At 49.1% G+C, this 13,640-nt stretch overlaps 1 protein-coding gene across 2 annotated transcripts in view; it reads left to right on the top strand.

The window, feature by feature from the left end:
• CPT1A (carnitine palmitoyltransferase 1A) overlaps nucleotides 1–13,640 on the top strand; it is a 50,467-nt gene that overhangs the window by 13,300 nt on the left and 23,527 nt on the right. For both annotated transcript variants that reach the window (XM_028735929.2, XM_028735941.2), the window contains exons 3-6: nucleotides 237–376; nucleotides 7,339–7,510; nucleotides 10,084–10,185; nucleotides 12,713–12,850. In XM_028735929.2, coding sequence (XP_028591762.1) covers nucleotides 237–376; nucleotides 7,339–7,510; nucleotides 10,084–10,185; nucleotides 12,713–12,850 — 552 coding nt within the window. The remainder of the gene's footprint in view (nucleotides 1–236; nucleotides 377–7,338; nucleotides 7,511–10,083; nucleotides 10,186–12,712; nucleotides 12,851–13,640) is intronic.

Below are 13,640 nucleotides of genomic sequence, written 5' to 3'. Positions count from 1 at the left end.
CCAGTCTCCAATACATTTTAAAAAGAAGTTCATCCACACATCATTCTTGCTAATTATATATAACAGTGTTCCATAAAGAACACTGAGTTAGTCTGCCGTGAGTTAGTCTGCATTCGCATGGATATGTTCACTAAATATGTCTGGGAAGTGTTAAATGGGTGCATCGGAATCCAGAAAATTAAAGTATAATATTCTTGTGACTCAGTAGGGCTCTTTTTATGTTCTTGCCTTTTCAGAATGGCATCATCACAGGAGTCTATCCTGCTAGTCCATCCAGCTGGCTTATTGTAGTAGTAGGAGTTATGTCAACAATGTATGCCAAAATAGATCCTTCATTGGGACTAATAGCTAAAATCAACCAGACCCTTGATACAACGTAAGTAAACTCTCTCTTTGCATTGAATAGATTTTTCTGGTTAGTGTTAATGATGGGTAGTACGTCACTTCTCAGTTTGGCTCAAGAGTACAGTGAGATAATAATGACAGAGTAGAATCCTATCGTGTGTCCCCCCCCCTTTATATGCTTACCTTGCAGTTGCTGCTCTATCAACAGTGTTGGGGGGTGAGAAGAGTTAAGTGTCTTTATATCCTTACTGTGCTGGTCCCGGGGGTAAGGTACCTTGGGTGTAGCAGAGTCCACACGAAGAGGGGTGAGGTCCGAGGCAGAGAGCCGGGCGGGGAACAGGAACGCTGGAACAGGAGGCTGTGCAGGGAACAGGAACACCGGATGGTCGGGAACAGGAAGCCGAGCAGGGAACAGGAGTACCGGATAGTCAGGAACAGGAGACCGAGCAGGGATCAGGAACACAGGAAGGTCCGAAGCCAACAACGACGTTGCTCCCGCAACCTGGGGCCGGGCTGACTGGGCTTTTATCCTCTTCTAAGGCCATGGGCGGTCCCAGCCCCCAGGAGCCCCGCCTCCTCTGGCCTTAAGGCGAGCACTCCTCCTGGGGGCAACCAGTTCCCTTCGCCTCTCTGCTCTAAGCCTCTGCAGATCAGGAGAGGCCGAAGGGTTACTGGGCCCTGGAGGAGGCTCACCTGTGGCCACTGAGTCGTCAAGCCTCTCTGGGGCCAGAAGGGCTTCACCTGGGGCCAGCTCCTGATGCACTGCCACAGGTGCAGGCTCTTCAGCATCTAGGCCTTGCCCCAGTTCAGCCGGCCCTGGAGGCGGGGACTCCTGTGCAGGCTGGGATTCCTCTGTTTCATCCTCCGAATCGGAATCCCAGGCCATCACACCATCCCCCCTCCCAGGCCCCCCCCTCAACCGAGGGTCCGGACCCGGCTTGCTGGGGTACGTCGCATGGAACTCTCGGAGGCAGGCAGGTGCGTGGATGTTGGCCGCTGGTTCCCAGGAACGGTCCTCCGGTCCGTACCCCTTCCAGTCAATGAGATACTGCAGCTTTCCCCTGCGGTATCGGGAGTCCAGGATGCGTTCCACCTCGTACTCAGGCTCTCCCCGAACCAACACTGGCTGCGGTCGGGGACGGTTCGGGTGGAACTCGTCAGGTGGGGCCACCGGACTCAAAAGGGACCTGTGGAAGACCGGGTGAACCTTCAGGGTTGCGGGTAACCGGAGACGGAATGCCACAGGAGAGACTTGGTCTACGATAGGGAACGGGCCGGTGAAGCGGGCGTCCAACTTCCGCGAAGGTCGAGAGGGGTGGAGGTGGCGAGTGGAGAGCCAAACCAGGTCACCGACGCGAAGTTCCGGCCCCACCTGGCGGTGGCGGTCGGCCTGGGCTTTGTACGCTTCCTTGGCCTGGTGCAGTTGCTCCACCAAAAGCTGTTGCTGGGACTGGAGCTCTTGAAGCCACTCCGTCACCGCCGGGACCGCGGATGCCGGCAGCACCTCTGGAAACAGCCGTGGATGATAACCATAACTGGCCTGGAACGGGGTCTGCTGGGTGGACGCATTCACCGCGTTGTTATAGGCGAACTCCGCCAATGCCAGGTGGTCGACCCAGTCATCCTGCTGGTAGCTGCAGTAACACCGGAGGTACTGCTCCAGCACCGCGTTCGCCCGTTCCGTCTGGCCATCGGTTTGTGGGTGGTAGGCTGACGAGAGGCAGACCTCTGTCCCGAGGGTCTGGTGTAATGCTCGCCAGAACCGGGATGTGAACTGAACGCCCCGGTCGGACACCACGCGCTCAGGTAGGCCATGCAGGCGGAAGACATGCTGAAGGTACAGCTGAGCAGTTTCCTTGGCTGTGGGTACAGATGGACAGGGAGCGCAGTGCACCATCTTGGTGAAATGGTCGGAGAAAACCAGAAGGCAGGTACAGCCACGAGACGAGGGTAAGTCCACTACAAAGTCCAACGAAACCGTGTGCCAAGGGCGCGGTGGAACTGGCAATGGCTGAAGTAGGCCGGGGGGTCGCCCGGTAGGTCCCTTGGCGCGCCGGCAGACATCACAACCAGCAACGTAGCGAGCCACGTCAGCCTTCAGGCGGGGCCACCAAAACTCACGACTGACCAGATGGGTGGTCCGATACCGTCCAAAGTGCCCCGCTGCTGGGGCATCATGGGCCATCCGGAGAACCTCCAGCCGTAGTGGCCCTGGCGGGATGTACAGACGACCGTGGTGCAGCAGAAGGCCCTGATGCAGGACCAGCCCTGGATACTGTGGGCTGGACCCTTCAGCCAGCTCCCGGAGTCGTTCCTGGGCCCAAGCGTCGACCCGCTGCTGTTCCCGCACCCGAACCTGCAGTGGCTGCGCCTCCTGGGTGGCCAGGAATGCAGCCGGAGGTAGGATCGTGGTGGGTTCTGCTTGCTGTACCGTGTCTGCGTTGTCTTCAGGTTTCCGGGACAGGGCATCCGCCTTCTGATTCTGAGAGCTAGGGATGTAGCGGATCCGGAACTGGAACCGGGAAAAGAACAACGCCCACCGGATCTGTCTTTGGTTCAGCTTGCGGGTGGTCTGGAGGTACTCCAGGTTCCGGTGGTCGGTTCTCACCTCCACCGGATGTCGTGCCCCCTCAAGATGGTGGCGCCAGACCTCAAAGGCTACCTTGATGGCCAGTAGTTCCCGCTCCCACACAGTATAGTTACGCTCCGCTGGTAGGAGCTGGCGGGAATAGAAGGCACAGGGTAAGAGTGGCGCTTCAGGACCAATCTGTTGAGACAAGACGGCACCGAGAGCCGTACTGGAGGCGTCGGTCTCCACCACAAAGGGTCGAGAGGGGTCAGGATGTTGTAAGATTGGTGCCCTCTGGAAACAGGCCTTCAACCCCTGAAACGCCTCCTCTGCCTCCTTGTCCCAGGAAAACGGCGTCTTTGGGCGCAGTAGCCGGGTCAACGGGGTGGTGCGATGAGCATAATCAGCGATGAAGGTCCGGTAGTAATTGGCGAACCCCAGGAAACGCTGTAGGTCCTTGCGGTTCCGGGGTGCCGCCCATTCTCGAACCGCTGTCACCTTCCCCGGGTCCATTTGCACCCCATCTGGAGAGAGCCGGTGACCAAGGAAGTCCACAGACCGCTGATGGAACTCGCACTTGCTGAGCTTTGCGTACAAACGGTGCTCACGCAAGCGCTGCAGCACGGTCCGGACATGTCCCTCATGGCGAGCCGGGTCACGGGAGTAAATCAGTATGTCATCCAAATACACCACCACGTACTTGTCTAACAAGTCCTGAAACACGTGGTTGATGTAGCGTTGGAACACAGCAGGCGCGTTGCACAAACCGAAAGGCATAACCAAATATTCGAACTGCCCGTACCGGGTCCCAAACGCTGTCTTCCACTCATCCCCGGCTCGGATCCGAATCAAGTTGTAGGCCCCCCGGAGGTCCAGCTTGGTGAACACCTGTGCCCCTTGCACCCGCTCCAGCAGCTCCGAGATAAGGGGCAAGGGGTACCGGTCTGGGACGGTAATTTTGTTCAGGGCTCGGTAATCATGGCAAGGGCGGAGTTCCCCACATTTCTTCTTAACGAAAAGCACTGGTGCCGCGGTAGGCGAGGTGGAAGGCCTAATGAACCCACGCTCCAGGTTCTTGCGCAAGAAGTCCTGCAAAGCCTCGCGCTCTGGCTCTGTTAGAGAATATAAGCGACTCACTGGTAAAGGCGCTCCGGGTTGGAGGTCTATGCCGCAGTCAAAAGGCCGATGCGGCGGCAGCTGGTCTGCCCCCCGTTCCTCGAACACGTCCTGGTAGTCCTGGTACACGGCTGGGAGCGTGGGTGCTGCCTCCTCTGAGGGCGCGGCCGCCAGCGTTCCGGATTGAGCATGGGAACATGGGTCTGGGAAGTGCACGGTCCGTTTGACCCAGTCAATCTGAACGTTGTGGGCTTCCAGCCAGTCCATCCCGAGCACCAGGGGGAAGCGGGGCATAGAGGCAATGTCCAAAGTTCGCAACTCCCGGTGCTGCTGGAGACACAGGACCAGGGGCTGGGTCTCCTGAGTAACGGCACCTGAACGCAGAAGTCGACCGTCAATCGCTTCCACCTGGACCGGTACTGGCTTGTTCCGAAGTGGCACCTGATGATGGGCGGCAAAAGCAGCGTCCATATAGGAGCGGGTTGCTCCTGAATCTACCAAAGCATGGGTGAGGATCCAGGGCCCACCTGGAGGGTATAAACGTACCGAAACCATAAGATGTTGCAAGTCCATTGGTGCGGGCCCATTCTGTGCGGTTTGGGACCCCCGGTAGCTAGGGCCATCAGCTACTGGGGTTGGCGGTTTCTCAGGGCAGAACCGAGCGAAGTGTCCACTTCCGCCACAGTAAAGACAGAGATTTCCCTCCCGACGCCGCGCCTTCTCTGCGGGGGAAAGGCGTGGCCGCACTGCCCCCAGCTGCATAGGCTCCTCCGTTAAATCAGTCGTGACCGTGGGGCTGCTGGAAAAAGCTGGTGCCGTGAACTGGAAGTGTCGGCGACCCCGGGCCTGACGACGATCCTCCAACCGGTCGTCTATTTGTAGACTCCGTTGAATGAGAGTGTCCAGCGTGGTGGGACGTTCCATTGTGGCCAACTGGTCCAGTACCTCGTCCGAAAGCCCTTCGAGATACTGGTCCCGCAGTGCCGAGTCATTCCAGGTCAAGTCCTGTGCCAACAGCCGAAACTCCGTGGTATATGCGGCCACCGTGGACTTGCCTTGTTTCAAACGCCGAATCGCCCGGTTGGCTTGACTCCCTTTCTGGGGGTTGCCGAACGCGGCCTCCAAACGATTGCAAAACCCCGTATAGTCTGCCAGCAAGGGGGAGTCTTGCCTGAGTAGCGGCAACGCCCACTTGGCCGCCTGGTCCTTTAACAAACTAATCAAAAAGTGCACCTTGGTGCGGTCGTCAGGAAAGTTCCGGGCTCGCCCCTGAATATACAGCTTGGCCTGGGCCAGGAACATGGGAAAGCTGGCCGGGGCTCCATCAAATTTCTCAGGCAAAGCCACTGGGTACTTGCCCGGAGCCGGGGCGTCGGCCCCAGGAGCCGGTAGGGCTTCCAAGCGTTGCTGAAGTGCCACAACCGCGTCACTGAGCTGCTGCACGGTGTGAGTCAAGGCCTGGTTCTCCTGGGCCAAAGCCACCAGTGCAGCCGCCTGGTCAGCCATGGCCTCTGGCTCTTCCCGAACGCACCCCTACGAAGGGGGAGTGCGGGTGTGGCGGGAGCAAACTGTGCTGGTCCCGGGGGTAAGGTACCTTGGGTGTAGCAGAGTCCACACGAAGAGGGGTGAGGTCCGAGGCAGAGAGCCGGGCGGGGAACAGGAACGCTGGAACAGGAGGCTGTGCAGGGAACAGGAACACCGGATGGTCGGGAACAGGAAGCCGAGCAGGGAACAGGAGTACCGGATAGTCAGGAACAGGAGACCGAGCAGGGATCAGGAACACAGGAAGGTCCGAAGCCAACAACGACGTTGCTCCCGCAACCTGGGGCCGGGCTGACTGGGCTTTTATCCTCTTCTAAGGCCATGGGCGGTCCCAGCCCCCAGGAGCCCCGCCTCCTCTGGCCTTAAGGCGAGCACTCCTCCTGGGGGCAACCAGTTCCCTTCGCCTCTCTGCTCTAAGCCTCTGCAGATCAGGAGAGGCCGAAGGGTTACTGGGCCCTGGAGGAGGCTCACCTGTGGCCACTGAGTCGTCAAGCCTCTCTGGGGCCAGAAGGGCTTCACCTGGGGCCAGCTCCTGATGCACTGCCACAGGTGCAGGCTCTTCAGCATCTAGGCCTTGCCCCAGTTCAGCCGGCCCTGGAGGCGGGGACTCCTGTGCAGGCTGGGATTCCTCTGTTTCATCCTCCGAATCGGAATCCCAGGCCATCACACTTATGCAGAGACAAGTACACGGTGCACCAAGCTATTCTGGGTCTGTGGACCACAATATAGCTCTCTCTATGTGTGCGTGTGCATTAAGAACTCACAAAGAGCTCTGAGAAATTTCATTTCTTGGCACTAGGAATGAGGAAAAAATGTGATCCAGTTCACATTTACCATATTTTTCGCTCTATAAGATGCACCAGACCACAAGACGCACCTAATTTTTGGAGGAGGAAAACAAGAAAAAAAATATTCTGAATCTCAGAAGCCAGAACAGCAAGAGGGATCGCTGCACAGTGAAAGCAGCAATCCCTCTTGCTGTTCTGGCTTCTGGGATAGCTGCGCAGCCTGCATTCGCTCCATAAGACGCACACACATTTCCCCTTACTTTTTAGGAGGGAAAAAGTGAGTCTTATAGAGCAAAAAATACGGTAGTTTGCGCTTTCTTAGAAAAAAAAAATGCAAGAACTGAAACACAGCCACCCTTTAAAATTAACGCTTCTTGGAATTTTGCAGTGCAGCTCTCCAGCCATGAAACAGTGTACCGCCTGAAACAGTGTCCCTGCCCTGAAATATGTACCTCTTCTGAAACAGTGGGTGCAGGTAGGGGGTGGGGTTGAAACATGGTAACAAGGCATTTACCATGGTAGTATTGGCAGCTTCCTCTTCCCCCACCTCTTACAATTTTAAAAAGGCTGCCACCAGCACTAGCCAAGGGTAATTGACCACCCCGCAAATACACTAGTTTCACATTCACATGATGGCTGGTGCTCTGTTACAGCCACCACTGCTATAAATGTTACAGCCACCACTGCTATAAATGTTTTTTAAACAGTAAAAGAAAAGGGGGGGCTGCCATTAATAAGTATATTCCTCCTCCTAATCATTTGTGCCATTTTGGGGGCCTAGCCTGAAAATAATCAAGCACGCCACCCCCTCAAACATGCTGCCTTGGTGAATTTGGGGGTCTATTTCAGCACAGTCCTAATGTTCAGAATGATCTCTTCTTACTAACAGTGGCTTACTTTGGTATGCTTCACTCTTTTACATTTGTCCAGAATTCTTGGAGTAACAGATGCTCTCTCTCTCCTTTTATTTTTTAACAGAGGCTATATGTCCAACCAAACGCAAGGTATTGTCAGTGGGATTCTTTTTGGGACGGGGCTCTGGGTGGCCCTCATTTTCTCCATGCGCTACACGCTAAAGATGCTGCTTTCCTACCATGGGTGGATGTTTGCTGAACATGGCAAACTTTCCACAGGAACCAAGATATGGATGGTAAGAGATTTTTATCTCTCTATATTTTAGAATATGTAGTTGATGTGACACTTATTTGATTATATCTGCCATTAGTAACTTAGTTTTCAGGGGCGCAGCTTCAATATTTTTCTTCCCAGTTCCTTCTTATTACTGCCCCTTAATATTTAATGGAAACCAAGGAATGCCATTGAGGTGCTGCTGCTTATTCTTCAAAAATTTCCCTTTGGTTACATTTTGTGAACTGGCAGAATAGCCCTCCACTTGGGTGAAGCTTGGCTACTCTTGACTGCAATATTTGAATAGCTAAATGTTCAACACAATTAGCCTTCCCAAAGGACCACCGTGTGACTAGCTTCTCTCAGTAGTGGAACACAAGCCTTGGTAAAAGGACCTCAAGCCAAATTCCACTTCTGTCAGGAACTTGCAGCTTCCTCAGTGTTACAGGGAGGGAAGTGGTTGCTTACCATTCTTCCCTTATTTTGAAGAAAGCATGAGGAGAATGTGTCAGGTGGTGTTGGGGAAGTAGCTGGGAGGAAATATGCCCCCCCCCCCCCCCCGTGTAGCCTTGCAGCATAAATAGTCTAATGTATCCTGTTGGTAAACAGGTCTTACCAAGAACGTGGTCTTGTGGTCATTACATCCTGTCCCTTTTATATATTACTTGATTGTAAAAAGGAGTTCAGGGGAAATGATAGATTGTATGTTGAATACTTCTGTGGGAAATAGAAACTGGTTGCAAATTAAATGTCTGATAGTTTTCTTCAGATAGGATCCCAAGAGCTTTCTCATTTGAATACAGGTTCTGTCTGAAGGGTAAGGCTTTAGAGTATTGTGTCAGCCTGGCTTGGTGTTTTCATTGGCTGGAATTTTTGGCATGTTCTACAAATTCAATACATAAAAGACCAGTTCTTCTTATAATGCTAAGCTTGAGCAGTGTGAATAGTTATGACTAATCTGTTTTGCTGTCTTGATTTTTACTCCTGGACAGTGACAGGAAGCTGTTTATTATAACTAAAATGGCAAGTGTGTTAAGAAATATAACTAACATTGCTTCTCTTCTCCCAGGACTAAAATTCTCAGATATTTGAGATATTTTAAACTAACTGGCTTACTCGCTAGGTTGCAGCATTCTATTTCACTACAACACCATTGACCAGTCTAGCTTTCCCCCCAAGCTTCTTTCCTTACTGTAACTCGTTTTCACATTTTTTCTTTATTTCCCTAATTAAAGAACCTTGGGAACAATGGTTGATTGTGTCATTATTAATCTGTGCTCATTGTGTGAACTTCTGTGTTCTGCAAAAGTTTAGAAAATGAAAGTTTAATCCAGCAGTGGTTGGTGCCCACTGGGACTGCTAAGGTGGAAGGCAGGGAGACCAATAGTAGGCAGAGCCAACGCCAGGTGGGGCCAGCTAATAATAGTTTTGTCCCTGTCCTCCTCCATGCTGAGCAGTACTAAGGCAACGCTGAATCTAAGGAGGAAGTTGATAGCCTTTACCCCCCCCTGGATTAGTTGTAAGTAAGAATGCAGCTGGGTGGAGGCTAGCTGAGAGCAAAGAGAGATTGGTGGAGCAGTGCCTCGTTTGTCCTAATGAACAGTGGAGGTGAAGCGAAGCAGCAGAGCAGATAATTGAAACAGGCAATATAGAATGCCAAAATAAACAAAAAACAAAAACCCAGATGAACAAAATGGTCTTAGTCTAATAAAACACTGAAATAATCTAAAATGAACATAAATACTGCTCTTGAACGACAAATACCAAGCATTAAACACACACCAGCTTCAACTAGTTTCCAAATCCCCAAGCCATCCTCAAATGTAACCTGAGTGCACACTTATAAACACACTTGGACACACACAAAGGCACAGCCGCAGGCTGCAGTTCCGGAAGATATAGGCAGTCCAGTGGAAGGCAGTGGAAAGGCCAACATGCTTCAATGTTGTCTAGATGGTCTACATCTGGTGTACATGCCTCATCCCCCTTCAAAAGCTTTAGCTCCCAGGGATGTAGTTGTCCTGTCCTGCACCATGAAACACTTGAGTGTTCTGGCTGTTCATGTGGAATACCTATGCTCTTTCCTCTGTCCTTGACAATTTTGCTACTGAAAATATTCCAGTAAAGCAGCCTTCCTCAATTTGGTGGTCTCCAGATGTCTTGGACTACAATTCCCATGAGGTTGGTGGGAGTTGAAGTCCAAAACATCTGGAGGCCACCAGGTGGGGAAGGCTGTGATAAAGGAAGAGATGATTAATAGTTCAGTACTGTGCTGTCAATGTACACAAACCTTACATGAGTTAGTCAGGTCCCTGACCGGAAGGAGATTACAAGGGTAAAGATGAGTTGGGAGGAAAGAATGCAGGGAAATGTTGCTAGGGTTAGCTTGGTATAGTAGGGGATCTGAATTAAGAGGATAAACCAAAAGCCATGTGAAAAAGAACTTCTGCAAGCTTTGAAAGCAGTAGGCTAGCAAGAGATCATGTGTTTTATGGTTACCTTGTACAAAGGAAGTTGAAAGGTTTAGAGTGTACGTTTAGGAAACAAAATATAAATACTTATTTCAACTGTTGCTTTTTTCTGTTTCATTTTCAGACACTAGTGAAGCTTTTCTCGGGTCGTAAACCAATGCTGTACAGTTTCCAGACATCTTTGCCACGTCTTCCTGTTCCCGCTATTAAAGATACCGTAAATAGGGTGCGTATTTTGAACCCACCCCCAAACTTTAATCCAGATGGAATGTTGCCCTTGTTTTCCTTGTCCAGAAACATGCATCAATAAAGATGTAACATGATTTCTAATTAGTTCGGTTCTAGGTTAAGGTATGTCTGTATCCATTCACAACAAACTCAAGAATACTCAAGGGCAGACCTTTACTTTATCTTATATTTATACCCCTAAAGGCAAGATAGTCAGTCTTTACATTTCCATGTCTTTTATCTTCTGTCTGCATTGTGTAATCTTTAAATGGCTTGGAGTCTTGTGATTGTTTTCCTCAATGGACTTTGTCCTAAGAATTACATTATGAAAATCACCAGTACGTGATGATGAAAGGAAACCACGATAACAATTTTAAAAGTGCATTTTTTTCTCAAACGAAATAACCCCCCCCCCCCAGCATATAGCATATTATATTCTTTCAAAAGTCTATAACATTTTGCAAGAATATGAGTGCAAATTTCAACACACAAAATTTATTACATGGTGAAATGGGCCCAGTTGGAGAAAAGATACTGAAACATCTCTGATAATATCTCTGGGAATTTGGTCACAAGTTATCTTTTATATATGGACATTGTAAGGAATTACTATAAGATCTTGTTTAAATGTTGTCATTCTGAAAATGATAAGTAATACAAACATATTCAAATTTCTGGCAATATCATGAAGAGAGAGGTTTTTGTTTGTTTTAACCATTTGTGGGAATTGTTCACAGGTACATTCATGGATTCCTAAACTGCAGTTTAGTACTTGGAGAATGTGTATTGGGTCAAAACTCTACCTCCTTGGCCTTCCACTGTCTTCTTTCGTCAAGACACCATTCCTGGCTAGCCTAACTATAGTTCCCCATTACAATAGAAATGAGAAACTGATTTAATGTCAGTTTACTACCCAAGATCTTAAACAATTGTTTTAACATGGCTGGAACAGTTTCAGATGTAACAACGAATGATAGTTTAAGCCCACCAGGATCAACGTGCTGATAGAGATGATGAGCCCAACACACACTCCAGACTTGCAAAAAAGAGTTTTGCAATGCAGGAACAGACATTGAAACTGGGCCGGAGAACTGATCTCTTTCATTGCTGCTGGGAAAATGGTTCATGCTAAATTTTGGAGGCAAATGGAAGTGCTGATAACTAAAGAGTAACTGTGCAAGTTGTGGCGCTGTGCTTCTATAGTAAAATGAAATTTGTATGTGTGGAAGAACTAAAAAACTGAAAACATGTTTAATAGCTAGAGACCTGCTAATTTGCCATAAGCTTTAAAATGTGACTTGATAGCTTATAAGCTAGAGCTCAGTTAATGGGTTAGTTTCTCCCATTTCCTTTCCCTTATATGTAACTCCTCTTCCACTCTTCCAGCTTTTTCTCACTTCTCCTTTTTCCTCTCCTCTCCTGTCAGTTGTGCTGCTATTTCCTCCTCTCCAGTCTGTTCCTGCTCTGTCTTCACTTCATTCCTTCCCCTATTGTCTCATTTGTTTCTTTATCTCTCCGCATGCCCTGTTCTTTTTTCCTACTTTTGTCGTGCCTCTTTCCCCTTCCCCCACTAAGCTTTCTCTGCTCTAGACTCTTCCATCTTGTGTCCTTGGCCCTTTGTTCACCTCCCCCACCCCCAGTTTTCCTTTTACCAGCACACACAGCCTCATGCCTGCACAATGGCTGTTGGGGGCCTGCCACACAAACCTTGTTTCCACAGTTCTTTGTAGGATGAGTCAGGTGCAATTTATGACCCATGTGCAGTTGTGTTAACCTTCGTCGGAGTTGAAGGGTTTCCTCCTTTCACCATAGGGTTTTTTTTTTGTACTTTTGCAAGCTTCATGTCTCCACAGCACCTGCTAACACTTCCCTCTTATGTGCGTTTGTGCGGTGCTGTTTTTGCTGCACAAACATTGGCACTCTCACCTGAACATCAGAATAGAGAGAATGACACCTTCCAATAAAGAGTCGATTCTTCTAAACAACAACATGATCTGCTTCAGGGATGGCTTACCTGTGGCACTCCAAATGTTGTGGGACTCAAACTCCCATCATCCTTTATCACCTGCCACACTCTCTGGGGCTGATGTGAGCTGGAGTTCCAAACAATGCATGCAAACAATGCCACGGGTTAGCAACTCCATTTGGAAGATCTTCTAGTCAAAACAAAACAACCTACAAAATATTTCCAGGTATTTTCTACAAGGTGACGGTAGATGCAAACACTTTTTAATCGTAGTTTGAATGGAAATATAAGCAACAGATAGTTTGACATTCTTCAAGTCTCTCTTGCTCGCTTATTTTCTTACAGAGACTTGTTTCCATCTTCTTGATGTTGTTCTTGTTAGCTTGTTTCTCAGGTTCCCAGTGATGACTTGCAACAGCATCAACAAATCCTGTAACTAGGGTTTCTCCTGATCATCCCACTGTATCCCATTGCCAGTTGCTGCTGCTCTGTTGTAAATTACTGACTTGGTTTTGGTACACCCTTCTGCATTGACACCAGTTCTTCTTATCAATTCCAGTATTTGGAATCAGTTCGACCACTTATGAACGATGAGGAATTTAAAAGGATGGAAGGCCTTGGCAAAGATTTTGCACATAATCTAGGACCAAAGCTACAATGGTACTTGAAACTGAAATCTTGGTGGGCTACAAACTATGTAAGTAAATGAATTGAATGCTTTCATGAAGTCATGCAGTTAAAAGCTTCTCAAATCTTCATTCCTGAATTTTAAAATTTTCCAAGGTTCTCTACTTAGAATAAAAGATAGCATTTCAGTTCTAGAAATTATGTTTCTTGTGTTGACTGCAGAGACTGGAGATAGTCAAGACTTCTAAAAGGTTTTAATGGAATATATTTATAGTAATCCCACCATTTTCAACGAATGGCATAGCACTGGGGCCGGTGCTTTTTTATGCAAGCATCATCTGTATTCCTGCTGCTAGGAAGGCTGATAACTGTATTGACAGCATACAGGTATATTGGGTCATAATAAATTACTAGTTTGATCTCATAATGAAGCTTAATTATCTTAAGTTGTTGAACCCTTATGTTAGCCGCCTTTTCCTGCATGGTGAAAATAAACTTGTAAGCCACATGCAAATGCTGAAACTCTTAGGTTCTCCGTCTGACTCTAGGCAAAACTGCCTGTTTGTTCTTGCACCTGTCTCAAATGTTGTTTCCACAGCTCAGGGCTGATGTGGCAAACCAGTTTGGCATTGCACAATGCTACTGATTCACAGATGCTTCTCTGGTTAATAAGATCCTTAACTCTGCCTTAGCCAATTGCACCAAGCATCAGGTACCTAGAAGCTACTTGATACTGGGAGTAGGCTAGTTGAACAACTCAGTTAATTCTGGTGAGAATCAGAATCAGAAGAATCTTTATTTGCATCAGCCACTAGCCATAGCAATAAAATAAAATAAAATGTACTGAAGGTAGAGGTTAA

Source organism: Podarcis muralis, chromosome 1 (genome assembly GCF_964188315.1).
Source record: "Podarcis muralis chromosome 1, rPodMur119.hap1.1, whole genome shotgun sequence".
Lineage (NCBI taxonomy): Eukaryota > Metazoa > Chordata > Lepidosauria > Squamata > Lacertidae > Podarcis > Podarcis muralis.
This window is presented reverse-complemented; position numbering and strand designations above follow the sequence as displayed.